The sequence below is a fragment of the Myxocyprinus asiaticus genome, chromosome 43, assembly GCF_019703515.2.
Source record: "Myxocyprinus asiaticus isolate MX2 ecotype Aquarium Trade chromosome 43, UBuf_Myxa_2, whole genome shotgun sequence".
Lineage (NCBI taxonomy): Eukaryota > Metazoa > Chordata > Actinopteri > Cypriniformes > Catostomidae > Myxocyprinus > Myxocyprinus asiaticus.
Genome location: NC_059386.1, coordinates 28,649,213 through 28,671,333, shown reverse-complemented (window position 1 = coordinate 28,671,333; position 22,121 = coordinate 28,649,213). Strand labels below are relative to the sequence as shown.

The 22,121-nt window shown below is 38.2% G+C and overlaps 1 protein-coding gene across 3 annotated transcripts in view; it reads right to left on the bottom strand.

The window, feature by feature from the left end:
* Window positions 1–8,500: 8,500 nt before the first annotated feature.
* Window positions 8,501–22,121, bottom strand: part of LOC127434038 (RNA-binding protein Musashi homolog 2-like) — a 267,544-nt gene continuing 253,923 nt past the window's right edge. For all 3 annotated transcript variants that reach the window (XM_051686472.1, XM_051686474.1, XM_051686473.1), the window contains 4 exons: window positions 19,827–20,006; window positions 15,640–15,794; window positions 11,212–11,288; window positions 8,501–10,209 (listed from right to left, as the gene is read on the bottom strand). In XM_051686472.1, coding sequence (XP_051542432.1) covers window positions 11,247–11,288; window positions 15,640–15,794; window positions 19,827–20,006 — 377 coding nt within the window. In that variant the 3' untranslated portion in view covers window positions 8,501–10,209; window positions 11,212–11,246. The remainder of the gene's footprint in view (window positions 10,210–11,211; window positions 11,289–15,639; window positions 15,795–19,826; window positions 20,007–22,121) is intronic.

Genomic DNA, 22,121 nt, shown 5'->3' with positions numbered 1-22,121 from the left:
TAAGAAAAGCAGCTAATAAATGCCCAGCATATAGATGGGAACTCCTTCAATACTGTTTAAAAAGCATCCCAGGGTGATACCTCAAGAAGTTGGTTGAGAAAATGTCAAGAGTACATGTCTGCAAATTCTAGGCAAAGGGTGACTACTTTGAAGATGCTAAAATAGTTTTGATTTATTTTGGATTTTTTTAGTCACAACACAATTCCCATTTTCCATTTCTATTATTCCATAGTTGTGATGACTTTACTATTATTCTAAAATGTGAAAAAAAAAAAAAAAAAAAAAGATAAAGAATGAGTAAGTGACCCTAACGGTAGTATAAATCTATGTATATTAATAGCTAGTATGTTTATAAAACTACCAGCTCAGATTTTTCATATCTTGGGGTTTACATAAGTTCTCAAATGAATTAATTTGGGTGAAACTGGAAATCTGTTGGTAAAATCATCTGAAGTAAGTGATTTTCACAAGTGGCATATGTAAAGGTGTATGTACAGAAAACATTCTCAGGGAATTTCAATGAACTAAACTGACATTTCACTAAGGATCTTCCAAGGCTGTGAAACAGAAATGACCAAAAACTTTATTTGCATTTAAGACCAGTTAGCTTAGTATTTAAGAGTCAGATAGTGTTGTTTCATTTTCATGTGATTAATCTGATCTGCATTAGAAAATCATTCAAATTAAATGTAATTTATTTTTTATTATTATTATTATTATTATTATTATTTTGGTCCAAAATAACATCTAGGAAATTTTCAAATTAAATATGTAATTCAATTGTTCTTTTTTTGTGTCCATAGTAACATCTACAATAGGAAGGAACATATCTAGAACTAAGCAAGATATATAAAGCCTATAGAAACATCAGTTGTATAATTATCAGTTGTCTTATCTGTTGACAATACAAATATAACATTTTACTTTCCATTTCTGGTTTGTGACAAATCACAATCCTTAAGTTTATACTCCACCCTGGAAGCACTCTCTATCATTGGACACTGTCCAAGTTTTTCTTTCTTGAGTTTTATAATCTTTATAATTTATTTTTGTTGTTGTTTTTTTGCAGTAAGCTCAAGTACAAGAGGACCTGAAACTGTGTTCAGATGTCTGTGAGCTCCACTCGTCTCCTGTAATAAAACATAATTTGTGAGAAAACAGAGGTGTTGAGAATGAAACGGGTTATCATCATAGAGGCAAAGTCAAGGAGAGGACAAACATGAGGTATAAAACATCACACTGCCATACAATACTGTCTGATATTCCAACATGGACTTTTAACAACAGCTAAACAAAGTCTCAATTTCTCTCTCTGTAAACCTATCAGTCTATTGTTTTACTGATGAGACTTCAATGACTTGGCTAATTAAACTAAACTAGAAAACTGCCAATTAGTATTTCATTCCTATACTTTAATAATGAGACAGAAAAGGAGTCACGCGACATCATGCAAAGTTCGGACATGTGAACTGCGAGCTCTGTGCACTTTGCTAGTTTTAATACTTTTTATGTCGTAAACCAGTGAGATTCGATACACCCTGTTCCTTAACTGTTCTAGGAAGACAATATGTCAAAGAATTCAAAATCCTTGGGCTCTGGAGACATTAAAAGATACTTACGTGCTCAAGCTGACGCCCCTGAGGCCTCAAGCCCGGGAGCCGATTTGGCTGGAGAAGTGAAGGAAATTCGGCGAGAATTGTTGAACATGTCAGCAATGCTGACGAAGGTCCTTGCTGACTTAGAGGATCTTGCTGTGATACGTCGATCGATCACTGCCATGGAGACGAAATTCATTGAGGTGGTCACAAGAGTGGGGGATGTCGAGAAAGTTATAGATTATCTGGAGTCATTGGAGAGGGAACTAGCTGCTAATCCGCTAGCGACCAAGGTGGATTTGGAGCGTGTCTGGGAGAAGCTGGAGGACTTGGAAAACCGCAACCGGCAGAATAACGTCCGAATCGTCGGAATTCCTGAAGCTGAAGAGGGTCAGGATATGGTGAAATTCCTGGACGGGCTTTTTCCAAATCTGCTAGACATAACAGGCCATAAGCTGGAAATCGAGCGTGCTCACAGGGTTCCAGCTCGGCGATCCACTGAGGGAGACAGGCCCCTATCAATTCTGGCCAAATTTCTGAGATCATCCGATAAAGATCTTGTGTTACGCGAGGCGAGGAGTAAGGAAGGCTTTTTTGGAAGAACCACAGCATTTCTTGTTCCCAGACTTTGCGAATAAAACGAGAGAAACGTGATCAATTCAAGGAATGCAAGAAACTCTTACATCAATGGAATGTCACTTTTGCACTGATGTTCCCAGCCAAATTGAGAATAGATGCTAAGGATGGCCGCAGAAAATTTACATGCCCACAGCAATGGACTGAGTAAGTTATTTTGTGGTTCTCACGTTGTAGCCGAATGGACCAACTCACTGAACATTCACTTGACTGTTCGAGGAACTGAGCGCCTTTTTAGTTTCTTTTTGTGCTGGTTCTGCCTAGTGACTGAAGTTTGTTTTGTGGAATAACACTCCTTCGGGACTGTTGAGTGGATGAATCTGCATGTTCTTTGTGCTTATGCCTCCTATTGGCTGGAGTTTGTTTTGTGCAGTATTTCTTGCAAGACATTGGAATGATTAGGTCATTGTTGCACTCATGTAGCAGCCAGATGGGCCGGCTCACTGAACATTCATTTGAATGTCCGAGGAAACTGAGTGCCCCTTTTGTTTTTTGTTTTTTTGTGCTGGTTCTGCCTAGCGGCTGGAGTTTGTTTTGTGGAATAACACACCTAGGGACAGTTATGTAGTTGAATCTACACGTTCTTTTTGTTTATTCCACCTATTGGCTGGAGTTTGTTTTATAGATTATCTGTTGTTGTGTAACTCTGTCTCACAAAACTTGTATAGAAACACCGGACTTGAGCAATCTGACAGCAAAGTTGTCACGGGGGCTCTCGTAGGCGTACATGGACTGTTTGAGTTTAGAGGGATAGATGCCAGTTGGCGCTGTCGTGCGCAGGGTTAATGCGCATGTTTTTCTTTTTTCTGTTTGTTTGGTTCTGGGGGAAGTTCAGGGTTTGATTGTTGCATTGTTGGAATGTGGTCTTTATAATTTTATTTTTGACACACAATCTAGTTTTCTCAAATGTCAAAATGTCAAATGTTAATATGAACGGATTGTCTCTTTCCACGTGGAATGTGAATGGGTTGGGGAACCCCATAAAAAGAAGAAAGGTTATTTCTCTTCTTAAGCGTAAGAAATATGATATAGTGTTTCTTCAGGAAACGCATCTTTCCCCGCAGGGGAAGAAAAATTAAAGAAAAATTAGGAAGAGTTATTATTGTTTTATCTGAAACTCAGGGGCAAAGTCTTATTTTGGCTAATATTTACGCACCTAACGCTGATGAACAGGGCTTTTTTATAGATCTGGAAGGGATGTTGGAAGATCTGGATGGGAGGAGACTTTAATCTTTTGATGGACTAAGTCCTTGATCATAGTGAAGCAAAAGTGTGCAAGCCCCCTAGAGCAACATTGATGCTTCACAGGATGTATAAAAAATCTTGGTCTTACAGATATTTGGAGACTTTTGAACCCATCTTGTAGGGACTATACATTTTTTCATCAGTCCATAAGATTTATTCTAGAATAGATTTTATATATATCCCTCATTTAATTTCTCAATTGGAAACATTTTAGTCTCAGATCACGCCCTGGTGAGTTTAGAGATGTTGCCACATATGGAAAGAGAAATCAAATAGTTGGCACTTTAATGTATCCCTTTTGCAAAATCCTGAATTCCAACAAATGTTAAAGGCTGAAATCAATGTTTATATGGAGACCAACTGGTCCTCAGTATCCACTGTGGGTGTTGCTTGGGAGGCACTTAAAGCGGTTCTTAGGGGCCGGATCATACAGTATGCCTCATTCACCAAAAAACCCAAAGCACGAGAACTCGTGGAGTTGGAAGGGAATATTAAAAGTGCCGAGACAGAGCTGAAGCACCGACTGTTATCTGATGGCCTCAGAGAATTGACCCGATTGAAATACAGATATAACACTATTTTGTCATGGAAGGTGGAATTTTGGCAATTCAGGGCAAGACAGTCATACTTTGAGTCAGGGGATAAGGCAGGGAAACTTCTGGCTAGATATATAAAACAGAGAGAGTCTTTTTCTACCATTCCCTCAGTGAAATCTGCTGGTGGTGAAATATTTACCTCGGCCATTGATATTAATAATGCTTTTAAAGAATTCTATCTTGATCTCTATAGTTCCATGTCTTCGTCTACTGATGAAGATATTACAAACTTTGTGGAACCATTAGAACTTCCTAAACTGACTGCTGAGCAAAAAAATTCTCTTGATTCTGAGATAACCTTGGAGGAGCTTGGCATGGTAATTAAGGCCTTGCCTACAGGCAAAGCTCTGTGGCCAGATGGCTTTGCCGTTTAATTTTTTAGATCTTATGCTACAGAACTGGCTCCAGTTTTGCTAGAAGTTAATACAGAATCATTAAAGAATGGAAAGCTTCCACCAACCATGATGCAAGCCCGGATAAGTTTGATTCTTAAAAAGGACAAAGATCCAAGCGAGTGTTAGTTAATAAGTGTTACCATCCAATTTCCCTGATCCAGCTAGATGTTAAAATATTGTCAAAAATTTTGGCTAACCGATTAAGTAACGTTATGACATCTCTTATACATATATCAGGTGGGGTTTATTCGGGGCTGTAGCTCTTCTGATAACATTAGGCATTTCATCAATATCATGTGGTCAGTGGCGAATGATTAGAGACCGGTCGCTGCCATCTCAGTTGAAGCCGAAAAGGCGATTGATATGGTAGAATGGGATTATCTTTTTAAGATTTTGGAAATGTACAGGTTTGGGAATACTTTTATTGGTTGGATTAAGTTACTTTATAGACACCCAGTAGTGGCGGTACAAACGAATGGATTAATTTAATATTATTTTACTCTGGATAGGGGCACCCGGCAGGGTTGCCCTCTTTCCCAATTATTGTTCTGTCTTGCCCTGGAACCATTAGCAGCCGTGATAAGAAAGGAGGATGATTTTCCAGGGGTGGTGACGGGAGGTATGGTGCATAAGCTTTTGCTTCACGCAGATGATATTTTATTATTCATCTCCGACCCTACTAGATCCTTGCCTCCACAGAATTATTAATTCCTTTTCTAAGTTCTCGGGATACCGAGTTAATTGGTCTAAATCCAAAGCTTTGGCTCTGACAGCGTACTGCCCGGTAACGGCTTTTCAGCGGGGCGCCTTCCAGTGGCCCAAACAGGGCATTAAGTATTTGGGTATTTTATTCCCAGCAAATTTGTGTGATTTAGAGTTAATTTTGACCTTTTAATAAAAAGGTTTTTGAGCGATGTGGACAGGTGGGCTTCTCTACATTTATCTATGACTGGGAAGGTTTATGTTATAAAAATTAATTGTATTCCAAAATTCAACTACCTACTACAGTCTCTCCCCACTGAAGTTCCCCTCTTTTATTTTAAAAAATTTGATAGTATAGCTAAATCCTTTATCTGGAATGGTAAACGTCTTCGGATGCATTTTAATAAGTTACACGGGCCAATTGACATAGATGGGTTAGGTCTCCCCGAGATTTTGTTTTACTATTATGCTTTTGTTATCAGACATCTGGCACATTGGTCGCTTCAACCTGAGAGAGCCCCTCCCTGGCTCTTTATTGAACAGGAGGTCCTTGCCCCTATCTTGCCATTGCAAAGTCTTTCTACCAAGCTGCTCGAAGTAAAGACACATCCCGTTATCTCACACATGCATTTAGTGTAGACAAAAGTTTCCCACGTGTTCAGTTCGGACATTTACCTGAACGTTGCCACAAGTATTTGGTTAAACCCTAAATTATGCATTAATAAGTTCCCTTTCTGCTGGACTGAATGGATTGAGAGGGGAGTTGCTACGCTGGGTGACCTGTATGAAAATGGAGCGTTGAGATCCTTTGAAAATATTATACAGCAGTTTGGGATTTCCAGATCTCAATTCTTCAGGTACTTACAGCTGCGCCATCTACTTTGAACCACCTTTGGGTGTAGTACGCAGCCCCCTAAAGCTGCAGACACTCTTGAGATGGTGCTTGCTGCTTTTAGAAAAGGTCATGAAGTTTCAGCGTACTATTCCTGGCTAATTCAGAGTCTAGGGGATGGGGTTTTAACATTTCTTAAGAAGTTAAGGGAGAGAGACTTGAATTTAGTACTGGAAGATGGAGAATGGTGTAGGATTTAAAAAAAATTTAAAGTCTATGTCTAGGGATGCAAGGGTGCACCTCATTCAATTTAAGATTCTGCATCGTTTTTATTGGACTCTCTCTAGATTGTATAGTCTTGGCCTTAAAGACACACCTACTTGCTGGTGATACCAGTTGGAGGTTTTTTGGTTCTGTACTAAGATTCAAGAGTTTTGGTCGAGGGTTCAGAATTTTATCTGTAAGGTCTTGAGCAGTCAGATTTTATTCTGCCCCAGAATTGATAAATATTACTGATAAAAGTTGATTCCGTGTTTTCATGTGCTGTTTGTGTTAATTTGAGTATGGAGTCAATAAAAATTGTTAATGACAAAAAAAAAAAAAAAAAAAAAGGTGACAGGATTACTTGTTTGCATGCATTGTTTGATAGAGATGTTTTTTTATTTTTTTATTATTGGCCGTGTTCTGCCTCCATTGCAGTTGACTGCCTATTTAACAGTTAATGAAAATGAAAGTTGGAAATTTGTTGATGCTCAGGGTTGTTGTCACCTTTGTGACGTCCGTTTGTTTCCTTTGAGAGAATCTCCAGTGATGGGACTCAAAAAAGTTTTCTTGTGTCTTTCTCAGTCCATTTTTACTCTCTATTATGTGAGCACTGTAATTATTAATGAAAATTGTATTGTAATATGTCCTGAATGTTATATTACATATGAATATTAAATAAAACTGGGGGATGCTTTTTGTGGCTGGGGTTCCTTATAAAAAAGAAAAGAAAAACAAATGAGACAGGAAAGACCAAACAGGTCAGGTGCAGAGCTCAAGCCAGAGTCTGAACACTTACTAATAAATTCACATTGACTGTGAATCATAACATCTTATTAATTAAATGAATAGTTGGGTTCTTAATACTGATTGGTCAATACAGCATTCTGGCCGTGCCACGACATAACATCTTTAACAAAACGTGTTCACCTGCATATCACTATGCAGCACTCATAGAAAACATGTTCTCTTATAGTTTACATGGCATGGCATTTAATGGGTTTACTTAACGTTTTAATGAAAATGTGTGTCCTTAATATTTTTATTATGTGTAGCAATTTTCTAAAAGCAATATGACACTTAACAGTGTATTAAGACACATGTCCCCCTCAGTGTCTATGGTGGTTACGGCCAACACACTCTCACGGCGAAATCGTCAGGATTCGACTTTTCTAAATTTGGCTAATTCGTATAATATTGTGCGACTGCACTCATTTTAATTCCTATGACTTTAACTACAGCCAATGATGTCGCTGGACATCGTTTCCCTAATACGTGACAATTACTGGCTTCTGTCACACACAACAGCTTCCTATCATGTTTACACACTCTACTGATCGGTTAGGTTTAAATAAGGGGTTTGGGTAACAGCATAATATTAATAAGTATGTCCTTAAAACCTCGTGAGCGAAACTCGTGCTTACTTAAACATTAGACATCCGGGAATTTGCACGTGAAGTCGTACGAGTTTATGCGAACAACATCATGCGAGACCATACGAAAAAGCCAACTCGTAAATTATGTACGATTTTTCATGAGATCGGGTTGTTACGGTCCTGTTCATACTGTGTAAAAGTGTTTTCATCGATCATATTTTACAACACCCTCTTACGCTGTGTAAATGTGTTTAAATTCTTCATAATTTTAGCTTTCTTTGCGATACATGGCACAGGACTTCACATAAGCTCAAAGATGATGGTAATTTGGGTAAAAATAAGATGCTGTTCTTCAGGGACTATTCTTTTGAACCATTGCTAAATGATACCAGGATTTCTGCTGCACTTATACATTGAGAGTAGACTAAAAAGATCAAGTGAAAAAGAGTTGAGTCTCTTTAACAGGTTTAAAGGATAACACTTTCTTACTGAACTATATTTAAAGAAAAGAGTGCATGGGGAGGAAATGTGTGAACACTTAAATTGAGGAATTAATTCATAATATTAAGAAACACACACACAAACAAAAATACAATTACTGGGTGAAATCAGTGAACATTTTTAATGTTTTGTATTTCATTTTTGTTTACATTTGAACATTACAATAGTTTTCTTCAGTCCTTACGTTCCTTTCATTTGTTCAAATATTATAACTTGACTGGATCTGTATACCTGACTACCAGACTACACCAAATCAAACAGAATTCATGAAACAAAACAGTTTACATAGGCAGCTGGAAACAAAGACACATTTACATCAGAATATACATATTAGATCATTAACATTAAAAAAAAATCTTCATTTTTATATGTGTTTGACCTAAACCAGCTTTTATACGGACAAGAAATCAGAACATCAGCGGCAGGTTTTGGGTCAACATTTTTCAGTGTCTTCAACTGGCTATATATTAAAATACGTCAATATTCCAGATAAAAGGTTGGCTATATCCGTGAAATGAAATCTGAGCACACCAAGTAATAGATTGCTTTTTGTTTGGCTTTTCTCGACCTGCATTCCGGACGCCAGTGGCAGAAAAATAAAAATCAACATTCACTGAACAATTTTTCATACATCAGCTCTCTGTAAGGTCACTCATGACAGCTAGCATGTGCAAAGAGAAAACCTTCGTTATTACGTACACACTGCAAAGCTTCCTTTGTACACTTATCTGCACATTTGTCTGTTGCTCTCTGAATAAATTAAATCTCACAGGACTGAGGTATGATTCATAAAAATGGTTGCTTCCTTCACTCAGAAGAGAAATAACCCGCTCCATTCACGCACAGTCCACGTCAGGTTCCAAAATCAAGAGGAACTTCCTCTAAAAGACAACATTAACAACAACAGACAACATAGTAGGTTTCCTTTTTTTTGTTTTGTTTTTTTTTGTTCACAGGAGTATAAAAAAGTGTCCGAATGTGCGGAACACAAAAAAATTAAAGTCAAGTCCTTTCGTTGATCACTACACACAGTGTTCTTTTTAAAACTCCACAGCAAACAATACAAAATTTGACTCGATCTGAAGCCCACTGTGATTGGGGTCCTGTAATCACGTGTGTGAATATGCTGGTATTACACCAGCTTGTGTGTTTAGAGTAATTGATAGATCATGTGTTACCAGAGTTGTGTTTATACTGGCATTTTCTTTGATTATTTGCACCCTGAAACAGTTTTTTATGACACACCATCAGAAAAATATGTTTGAACTGGTTATATGCAGTGAAATATATTTACAGGTACATTTCTTTCTCTTCTATTTAAAACCACATTTTAATAAAAAACAAACAAAAAAACAATATTACAGTATACTTTTTTCTAAACGACAACAACAACGACACACAGATATGTATATGTGTGTGTGTGTATATATATATATATATATATATATATATATATATATATATATAAAGGACCATAAAAATATTGGAGTCCTCTCCCTCTGTATTGCCCAAAAATAGGTCATTATGATCAACAATGAGACTTCACAAGAATTAAAAACAGCTACTAAGATACAGTCATTTTCTTTTTGAAATGGATGAATGGCATGGTGTCTTCTTTCAGAGCGGCATCTTTCCTGTGTCAATGTTAAATATGCTTCTCACATCAATTGGCACCAAAAGTGAATCCAACAAGACTTTTGAACTAAAAACTCCCCCCCAAAAACTTTTGACTCATAAAAGAATAATAAAATAATCACAACTGAACAATAGAATTGCTTCACTCGTCTATGCGCGTTTCTCAACTAAAAGCCAAAGTAATTTTAAAAAGCGTACAGAAAGAAAATAGAATGAGAAATGGGGAGGAGTCCTTTAGTGAAATGAGGGTGGGATTACGGTTACAGCAGTCTGATGTTTTCTGAGATTATATTTTGACATTTTCTTCTCTTTATTTGGTTCCACCCCTTTGTCTTTTTTCACCAGTCAGAACCTGTAGTGCTTTAAGTCTTGACATCAACTGTACACGAACCAATCGGAGACTCCGGTTATTTTCCCAAGGCCTCCTGACGAACTCTGGCAAACAGAGTGGAGATAAAGATTTTTAGAGAACAGAAGCCAAAACACACTTCTGCATCATTTAACATCAGCTACATTTACAATTCCTGTAGAATCTCAGTACATTTTTTAGATGCTCTACAAAACCCCCAGATAAAGTGCACTACCAGCACAGATGGGTCTGTATTCAGATTGAGAGGCAAAATGGCAGAAATCATAACATTAACGCATGCAGTTACAATGTATATTCAGACAAGAACAGCTGATGTTTCAGTTGATTATCAGCAGGTCTGTTTATGGCATTATTGTAAGTCTTTGGTTCCAGCTGACTGTATGCTCTTAAAGGAATAGTTTGCCTAAAAATGTAAATTCTGGCATCACAGTTTCAGAAACATTTTCCAAACATTTTATCCAATTTTCAAATATTCACACTTGCCGCATGAAGTCTTCTCACACCAGGTTTGACGTAAGTGTTGCCAAAGATTTCTTAGAATGTTCATGATGTGCCCCATTGAAATATGTGAAAGTGCAAATTATTTTTAAAAGCTACGGCAAAGTGCAAGATTTTCTGTGGAAAATATAGCGTAAATTTGATGTATTTCAGTCTGTTTAACACACAAAGTGTGCCTTCATAAGACTTGGAATATAGCGCACAAGTATATATATATATATATATATATATATTTTTTTTAGTGCTTGTTTTGTCTTTTTTGGAGCTTGACAGCTCCTGGTCACTATATGATTTTGTTGAATGGAAAAGAGTGTCCTAGATATTCTGTAGAACATTTCCTTTTGTGTTCAACAGAAGAACGTAAGTCCATGCGGGTTTGGAATGAGACTAATACAACAAACTGCAACTTAATATTATACTGAATGCTGCAAACAAATAAAATGTTTTACCATTCAGCTGAATGAGAGCATGACAGTAACAGTGTGAATGACAGATGGAAAAACATTTTCAGAAGGGATTCAGAGTGAATATAGTCTTTAAATACATACAAAATAAAAAAAACACAATACCTCCAATGAGATGGTGCTGCACCTCCGGTTAGCGTTCAGTGGTATCCATTTGTAAATGCTGTGGCGATCAAAGGACCCTGAAAACATAGAGATAATGTGTATAAGCCAGTGTTCATTTGATCAACAGAATCATTCAAGCAGCATGATTCAGACTTTTCTCTTTTACGTACATACCGAGGTCCTTTATTCTTGTTTACAAAACGAGAACTCTACTTTGAAAGAGAACATTGTGAATCACAAAATTCATTTTGGAGCCACTCTGTTGTCTAAAAAACAAAAGATATTGAAAAAACTGCCAATGAAATCTGTGATCTGACTGACATCATGGGGAGAGATTATGATAGCTTTTCCCTGTTGAAAGGCAACGATAGCTGGTGACAGTATATTGTGTTTTGGATGCCGGTTTGTTACCAGCTAGTCTCAGCACAGACGGCATGCCCACGGAACACCCATCTGACGCATACTGCACACAAAAATGGCAAGAGCTTGCTAAAATTACCAGTTCCAATCTGAAGTAGTCCAGCTCGAGGTGCTGAAAAATAGCCAGGCGCAACGGTCAAAGACATCCATCCAATGCGTGTTTACACTGAACAATTGAAAAACAGCTCAGACACATGCAAAAACATGTTCAGTGTGAACAGCCCCTAATTTGTCTGTTTTCACCCGTCGTTTTTCATTAATTACAAACATAAACCCAACCTGTACCTCAAGTCATACTTGGAAAAACTGACCCGAATCCGGCCGGATAGCAGACCTAGTTTCTACTAGTTTGAAAACAGTTTTGACAGTAAATGAATCACAGAAGTTTGCCAGATTGGTGGCATACTATGAACAACTGTATTCTTTATTTTCTGAGTTATTATTGTGACAATCAGTAATTATTATTTTTAGACGGACAGACATTCTAATCAGAGACTGCTGTGCTATTATTTAAATACTTTTTTTTTTTTTTTTACTCCAATCTCTTATTATAGTATCAATGTTTTCAGATTTTCCCACCCCTAAACATCTCATAAAAATTAAACCAATTGTGATTATTCACTTTAAATGATTGTTGCTTCCCATCTAAGTGGGCGGTTCTTGGCCAGAATAAGCTGCGAAGTACACCAGACTTTATGCTGATAGTCAAAAGTCCACATGAGACTAGTCCTCGGCAGGCTGCTTAAAGGGTTAGTTCACCAAAAATGTAAAATTCTCTCATCATTTACTCACCCTAATGCCATCTCAGATGTGTATGACTTTTTTCTTGTCAATAAAATGCAAGTGAATGGTGACCAGAACTCCAAAAGCTCCAAAAAGACGATAAAGTCAGCATAAAGGTACTCCAGAGGTTTTGTCTTTTGAAGTGATCAAGTTGGTTTTGTGTGAGAACAGACCAAAATACAGTATAACTCCTTTTTCACTGTACATCCTGACAGCAGTCGCCTTGGCAATCATGATTTCAGGCTCGATTTCACTTTCTATGCACTTTCACTGCCTAAAGACTACAATAACAAGATGTAAAGTGAAAAATTTGTTATATTTTGGTTTGTTCTCACCCCAAAAAACCACTGTATCGCTTCAGAAGACATGGATTAAACCACTACGAGTTTTCTGGATTACGTTTATGCTGACTTTATCTCCTTTTTGGAGCTTTTGGAACCGTCAGACATGGGATACTTCACTGGACACTGCCTGAAACTTGGACTTAACTCTGCCACAAGATTACAGTCGAACTACAGTGCGCCTTACTGACCTCTGCCTGCATCACCTTGGTCAAAGGATGGACTACACTCTTAAAATGGAATACATAGATAATAAATTAATTGCAGCTTTCATCAGCCAAATAACAATAGACAATGCATCTGTTTGCACTTCCGCAGTTAATTAAGAATGTAAATTCTAAGACTTAAGTCATTAATCAGTTAATACAAAAGATTTTGTTTAAACACTGGCCCCTAAAACTTACTTAGTTTACTAATTTTAAATCTTGACTTGTACTACACATAAATAACTAATATTGGCATTATATTCATGCTGTTTAGCCAGAGGTGAATTGGCCCCCACAGTGAGCCTGGTTTCCCCCCCAAGGTTATTTTTCTGCATTAACCAACATCTTATGGAGTTTTGTGATCCTTGCCACAGTTGCCTTAAGCTTGCTCACTGGGGGTCTAAAAATAAATATAATAATTTTTTATTATTTATTTTAAGGCGCAATTTACAATCATGTCTTTTTTTTTAAAAAAACCACACTATTATGACTCGAAGGCATTACTATATTACAGCTTTTTCTGTTAAAGCATAATTTTCTGTAAAGCTGCTTTGAAATGATGTGTGTTGTGAAAAGCGCTATACAAATAAAAATGACTTGACTTTTGGAGCTTTGGTCACCATTAACTTGCATTGTATGAACCTACAGAGCTGATATATTCTTCTAAAAATCTTTGTGTTCAGCAGAAGAAAGAAAGGCATACACATACGTCTGGAATAGCATGAGGGTGAGTAAATGATGACAGAATTAAACATTTTTGGGTGAACATTTCCTTTAATTAGCAAAACTACATGTCAACCAAGTTCACCAGAAAGACAATGCAAGTCAACTGGCTTTAACAGTTACAGCAGACCAGCACTAACCAGCCTTGACCAGCATGAAGGAAGTTCTTTACAAAATCTAGTTATAAGTCATAAATCCAAGGAATGACGAATATGTGCTCTTTACCCTCCAGTTATCATTCAGAGGTTCGTAAATCCACATCTCTTATAGGAACTGAAATATTTGGCCCTTTGAGCTAAATGTGACCAAACATCTGTACACCATTAAGATGAACCTTGTGCATAAAAACTACACAGACAGAATAGATATCTTTAGAAGTCTGTTTACTACTGTTTAAAAAGACATTTTCATTCATGCTATCAGTAATTAAACAAAAACTGCCATCAAACAGACCAGTGCAACTTGAAGGGCTCCAAAAGTAAGGAAAGTGAAGTAGAAGAAAAAGTATTTGCGCTGATCCCTCTTCCGTGAAGTTGATCAGTCTTGAATAAATATATCCTGCCCATTGTATGACTGCATTTTTGAACTCACGAACCCATACGGCTGATTTAGAGGGCAAAACGGCAAACTGTCAACAAGCTTTTCGGCAAAACACAGCCGCTTATCGGGCCTGTCATCGGCCTATTGTGTGCATGGCAGGAGCGGATCTGTCTAATCCATATGAATAAATCAAAGTCAGTCTTGCACCCGGCGCTTTAGAGGACAGGAAGGAAAGGCTTGCTTAAGTTTATATAGGCTTTTCTTCCATGTTTCCTTATTTAAAAAGTGTGGGTGTTAAAACTTTATTTTATCTTAGACGTGTGTTGATACTACGAGGTCAGTTTGAGAGAGGGAGAGCGTGCGCGAGAGAGGGGGTTCCAGTAGGATGTTAACTGGTGACACGTGTCAGAAAAATAAATGGAGATGAGCATTTTAGTTCTGCGTCATTTCCTGTGTTAATGTTCTGCACTGAGACATCAAGAGCTACACAGTCACAAACACACACACACACACACACACACACACACACACACACACACACACACACACAGCACAAAATGGCACTCACTCAGAAACACGCTAATGTCAGTGAATAAAGTTATGAATTCATGCAGTGACTTGTTTTATTTAGATGCCAGGAGGCAGCAATGAAGTATAAAAGATCAGGTTTTTGCTCACTTCAGTTTCTAACCAACAGTTAATATTCCTGCCTTCAGTGAATATCTGCGCTTCAGTTGGTTAAGAGTCTTATTTGTGAGAACTGGGTGAATAATTTAATTTCAATTTGGCACCTCATTATAAATGCTTTCTTCATCAAATTAAGATCCGTGCTGACACCGTGCAGCAACCTGACGTCCATGACATCTGCAGACAGAATCCGTGAGCTCCCCGCCAAAAGCCAATTAAAGCACGTTTTGTGCAATGCAGGGCTTTTGTTTGGAGATGGTGTCAAGAGCATCTGCTAGTTACAGGGACATCTGATTTTGACAATTTGCTCATTTTCAACCGTGGAGTTTTTTGCTTCCTCTAAAATGTTTGTGATGCTTTTATTCCCCATACAAAACATCACTGACAAGTGAAGTGTCAGTCTAACATAGGCTCGTGACTCATCGATGGGAGAGTATTTTTGAACATGTGGAGTGGAACTAATTCCTTTGATATTCATTTTCAGAACGCCATTTCTACATTGCTGCGCTGACAATCAAATGTTTACATAAAAGTGAATCATAACAGATTAAGAACCAATCAGAATAAGACTTCTCAGCTGGAGGTTGAATATAAATAAAGTTGATTATGGACAAAAAAACAGACAATCCACGACAAATAGGAAACTGTCCCTGCACTCTTTGGATCTTTATATAACTTGTTAAGTCTTAAGAAGAGGGAAGTAGGGAGTGAGAGAAAGAGCTACTCACAGCGATGCTATGATTGAACCCGGAGCCCGGCTGGGGGCTGGCAGCACTGATGTAATTTCCCACAGCTGTGTCCTGACTGCTGGGGCCGTACAGATCTGCCACAGGTCCAGGACTGTTGGCACCGGGAAAACCTCCAGGCCGAGGAGGGTTAGCACCTGTACAGGGCACACACACCAAATTTCTGATAAATCAACTTTCAGTTACTAACATGGCCAATGAGGTTGCACAGACAGCTGCTGTCCAGATTCTGCTAGAGACAATATGACAATGGACACATTGCCTGCATTGAATGAACAGTGTGTTAACTATCATACTCTCATTAATGCTGTGGACAGCATATAGATAAAACATGCACACAACAAGCATGCAAAAGAAGCATGCACCTACATGCTGTGCATTAAACAGGTCTGATCGAAGGACAGGGCAGGGAGAAATCCAGACACTCCTGCTGTGCTAAGCACACTGTGAGCAGAGATTTAGAAAGAGTGTGAACATGCATGTAAACATCTTGCTTCCTTAGTAACTGTTTATTCTTCTCGTATACAGCTGGAGTAACAAGGAAAGACATCGAACAAATGAACATCAGCAACTGCAGGTGTACAAACCTGCCGTGGAGAGAGGATAGACAGATTGGTCATGACATTGCATGCATCACAACTTCAAGCCTGTGTCAGGTATGTCTTGTTTTACCCAAACCACTTCACAGAGAATCACTTCACAATCAGAGATGGTTGTATAGTAGAAGGCTCACAGTCAAAAAAGGACATGTGATGAAGGCCACACCAAGTTAAAATCGAATTTATCTGATTGACACACACTAACACTGGTCTGATTCGTTATGATAAACCAGTTTGTTTGGATAACTTTTAAATGAACAGATTTACAAAAATATTTCACAGAGTCACTCAATAAGAAGTCTCCGTGCTGCATTTTACATGCTCTTTTTGAGTGTGTGTGTGAGAAATAAAAATGTAGCTAATTTCTGCTATTAATTATGGTTTTCACTAAGTTGTGTCATCTGAATGTTATGGTTTACCAAGCTTTAACAGGTGTTTTATATTTATATTGTAATCCTTATTCCATATAATTGCTGGATTCTGTTAAGGTGAGTGCCGTGTTCTCCCTCTCTCTGAGAGGAAAAGGATTTATGCTCCAAATTGAACCCTGGGGCTAAACCGTTACTGCTATTAGCTTTAACAGCTAAACATGACTTACATTTATTGGCTTTGGCTGGTAGCTTAGCAGCACCAATGCTAATTAAACCCACCGGCCTGTGATTACGCAGCATGTTTTAAAGACACAGGTGACTCATCTGTCCCGCTCTGGCTCCCAGTGCTGGGTTTAAATCGATGTCACCCTCTGCGTCCTTCGGTGGGATAACAAAGTGTCTTTGCTAAGCAGGGACAGATGCCTTAGAGATGTAGACATAACACAAACAAAAAGCTACACACCAATACTGCGAATGTCGACCCCAGAAAGACCCACAATGCATCGGCTGAGCCACAGCAACAAGCATACAGAAGACATTTGGACAAATCCTCATTTCAAGTTCCGCCTGTATTTAATAGAGCTCTCTAAATGCTCTAAACCTATACTGAAAGCAATATTAAGGTCATATATTGCAGTACCGGAGTAGATGAGTTTCTGCCTCCAACACAAAAGATAAAACTGAGAGATGTATTTTGTTCGCCTGGTAAAAGTTTTCAAAATCTAGCAAGAACCATCAGACAGAGAAAATACTGCCACTGGAAAAATGGAAAGCCAATAACAAAACTCTCGGCAAATCAATGCTTGATCTTATAAACTCACAGACTGATAGACTTCAGACTATTGCAGTAAACTGCAATAGGTCCTATTTCTACAACAGCTAAAGAAAAGATGTCCATTTAAAGATGTAAAAGGCATCATACCAAACAATTTAGTATTTTTTTCCAAATATAATGTAAGTCCAAGTCTGCACTGAAATGTGCTGCTCGCGGTCGGACAAAGGTTGGACTAAAATGATCACGGACCTTGTGAGAAATAAACTTCAGCTACTCATTTCTTATGTAGAGGTTCTTCAAAAGGATATACACAGCAGCTGGTGAAAAGCACAATGTTTGATGCTCAAAATTTTCTTACTGCTAGTGCTTAAGGTGTTTAGAAATGATAATTTGTATCCTATTGTGGATAGGGGAACACTGAAATGTAAATGTAGACCTGTGTGGTCATGTGTTATTTTATTCATTGGTCTTAAGTTAGTTGCAAAAGTTTTGAGTTCTTAAAGTAACATTTAGTTTTCTTAATACATTGAACTTTGATTTCAAAACATCAAGGAAATTTTCTCATTAAATTCTAGAGACACTGGTTTGGTTTGTATGCATGAGCAAATAGCCTTTGTTCAGAGCTCTCAACTGGAATCAGCACAATTGGGCTAGGGTCCAAACCTTGATATACAGTATGTGATCTTTGGTGTAAATCGATTTAGACATTTCCTTGTTGGCTGCCAAATGAAATGAGGCAAGAGAAGTAGGACAGAAGGAGCCGAATCTCAAAGATCCACGACACCTGGCCTGCCTCGAGCCTTGTTGCCACAGTGATTAGAACCTTACCACAGATGTAGTGGCACAACACATGACTTTGACTCTTTCAGCAGGCAGCGAGAGTGCAGGCCAGAGGGACAAACGACAAGACAATGAGGCCTGACGCACATCAGACGCTTCACATATTCAAACCGCGACTGGAGGGTAGTTTTACATCTGATTACTTATATAAAGGCTCAGTTTACTGGCAAAAAAGCATCTCAACATCAATAAAGGAACATGCTAAAATGACTGTCAACTCTATATTACACTTAACACAATTCTGGCTGAATTCCATTTGAAAGTATCACTATTTCCTGCTCACTCTGGAGGGAAGAGTACTTGAATCAGAATCAGAATCAAAATGAGCTTTATTGCCAAGTTTGCTTACACATACAAGGAATTTGTCTTGGTGACAGGAGCTTCCAGTACACAACAATACAAAAGCAGCAACAAGACTTTTAAAAAATAATTAAAATTGAATAAAAAAATAGATAAATATTGAAAAGAAAAAGTACATATAGAATACACAATAGACGATATATATACACATACATACATACATATATATATATATATACGTATATATATTGGGAGAGTTGGGGGAAATTATTTTTGTAATTTAGTTGCCTAATGATTGTGCACACTTATATATTCCCCTGAGAAATACAAAACTTACTTTCAGGTTTGAGGTTAAATAACATTTTGGATTGACTGAGAGCATTGTGTTTGTTCAACAATAAAATGAATCCTGAGGAATACAATTTGCCTAATTATTGTGCACACAGTGTACTACGGGTAGACGTTTGACGTAAATTTTTAGTGCTCAAGCACAAAACGCATTTGGTACACAAAACTGTGCATCACTGCAACTTAATCTGGAATATTTACTTTGAAAGGTGGCACAAAATTTATCATCTTATGTATACTTTATTAATGGCCATGTAAAAGAGTCCTTTGAAAAGGGATTTTATTGCTCAATTTAATTTGGAATGACCCTACGTGTAGCATCCCTTTAAAAGTCTTAAAAATCCAAGAAATTATGAATAAACTAGACACAATTCTGAGCAAGCCACCCTTTTCTAAACAAACAACTACCAACACACTGCATTGCTGAAATTCAACAAAATTATTTTTATGGCACTGGGTATTATGATTTTATATTTACATGATTTTGTGAAAGCCAACTTGCTGCATTTGAAATTAGTTGAATTTTCTCTATATGAAAATCTTAAGAAATGATCAGGATATCACAACATGCTCCTCAAACAGATTTATATATATATATATATATATATATATATATATATATATATATATGTATATAGAGTTTTTTGGAGTGTAGAAATTAGTGATCTCAGACAAGTGGACTGATTTCTTTAAAAAAAAAAAAAAACATTGAAGGGAATTTTCCCTTGAAAAACAAATGAAAGATGGTGGAAGTACAGCATGCAATGTGGCCAAACACTAGGAAACTCTTACATTTTTGTGTTGAGATGGAAAAAATGTAATGTTTGAGAATTACTGAGAAGAAAAATTTATAATTTCCAAAAACATCACAATGAACGAATGGGACATGATCGCTAGGTGTTAGAAGCAGAAAAGGACAAAATGTACCATACACACCTGAGCTCTTAAAGTGGTCCGGGCTTGGGTGGTGCTGCGAAGGTGAGTTGCAGGTAGAAGTGACGTGCTCACTTTGTAGCATCTGACCCGTATGGGGCCCCAAGGTGGCATAGTCGGCAAAGGAGCAGGGAGCCCCCCTCTGGTCACCGGGCCCAGAATAAAATCCGTAATCAGGGAACCCTGGGAGATATGTAGAGGTGGGATGCTGTCATTGAGGGAGAGGTGTTAATATGATATACCAAATTGAAGTGACTCTGATGCGGTGAGAGATGCTGGTTTATGTGACAGGAGACAACAATTCAGAATGAGGGGGAATGATGCCCACGTACACAGTCAAACACTCATACGACTGGACTGAACAGCTTATACAGTGCATCCGGAAAGTATTCACAACGTTTCACTTTTTCCACCTTTTGTTATGTTACAGCCTTATTCCAAAATGGATTCAATTCATTATTTTCTTCAAAATTCTACAAACAATACCCCATAATGACAACGTGAAAGAAGTTTGTTTGAAATCTTTGAAAATTTAAAAAAAAAAAAAAAAAAACACATGTACATAAGTATTCACAGCCTTTGCCATGACACTCAAAATTGAGCTCAGGTGCATCCTGTTTCCACTGATCATCCTTGAGATGTTTCTACAACTTGATTGGAGTCCACCTGTGGTAAATTCAGTTGATTGGACATGATTTGGAAAGGCACACACCTGTCTATATAAGGTCCCACAGTTAACAGTGCATGTCAGAGCACAAACCAAGCCATGAAGTCCAAGGAATTGTCTGTAGACCTCCGAGACAGATCTGGGGAAGGGTACAGAAAAATTTCTGCAGCATTGAAGGTCCCAATGAGCACAGTGGCCTCCATCATCCGTAAATGGAAGAAGTTTGGAACCACCAGGACTCTTCCTAGAGCTGGCCGCCCGGCGAAACTGAGCGATCGGGGGAGAAGGGCCTTAGTCAGGGAGGTGACCAAGAACCCGATGGTCACTCTGACAGAGCTCCAGCGTTTCTCTGTGGAGAGAGGAGAACCTTCCAGAAGAACAACCATCTCTGCAGCACTCCACCAATCAGGCCTGTATGGTAGAGTGGTCAGACGGAAGCCACTCCTCAGTAAAAGGCACATGACAGCCCGCCTGGAGTTTGCCAAAAGGCACCTGAAGGACTCTCAGACCATGAGAAACAAAGATTGAACTCTTTGGCCTGAATGGCAATCAATGGCCTGGAGGAAACCAGGCACCGCTCATCACCTGGCCAATACCATCCCTACAGTGAAGCATGGTGGTGGCAGCATCATGCTGTGGGGATGTTTTTCAGCGGCAGGAACTGGGAGACTAGTCAGGATTGAGGGAAAGATGAATGCAGCAATGTACAGTGATATCCTTGATGAAAACCTGCTCCAGAGCGCTCTGGACCTCAGACTGGGGCGAAGGTTCATCTTCCAACAGGACAACGACCCTAAGCACACAGCCAAGATAACAAAGGAGTGGCTACGGGACAACTCTGTGAATGTCCTTGAGTGGCCCAGCCAGAGCCCAGACTTGAACCCGATTGAACATCTCTGGAGAGATCTGAAAATGGCTGTGCACCGACGCTCCCCATCCAACCTGATGGAGCTTGAGAGGTCCTGTAAAGAAGAATGGGAGAAACTGCCCAAAAATAGGTGTGCCAAGCTTGTAGCATCATACTCAAAAAGACTTGAGGCTGTAATTGGTGCCAAAGGTGCTTCAACAAAGTATTGAGCAAAGGCTGTGAATACTTATGTACATGTGATTTTTATTTTGTTTTTTTATTTAATAAATTTGCAAAGATTTCAAACCAACATCTTTCATGTTGTCATTATGGGGTATTATTTGTAGAATTTTGAGGAAAATAATGAATTGAATCCATTTTGGAATAAGGCTGTAACAAAACAAAATGTGGAAAAAGTGAAGTGCTGTGAATACTTTCCGGATGCACTGTACATGGATGTTAGTGGTTGCCCAAAATAAAGCCTACTAAACCAAGCTGACTTTCTCTCAATGATGCAAGCAACAACCTGATAGAATCCCATGAGAGAACAAACAGATAGGTAGTGAGGTGAGACTCAGTGAACCCACAAAATGACTGATCTACAGCAGAGGTGCCCAAACTTTTTCCTATGAAGGGCCAAAAATCAAACTTGTTTGAGGGCAGTGGGCCAAAAGTAAATGTTGCATATATCAGACTTTACTATTTTAAAATTAAATATTAATACTGCAAAACACACAGAACTCTAAAATTAAAATAATCAAGTGTCCTATACTTGCACATAATT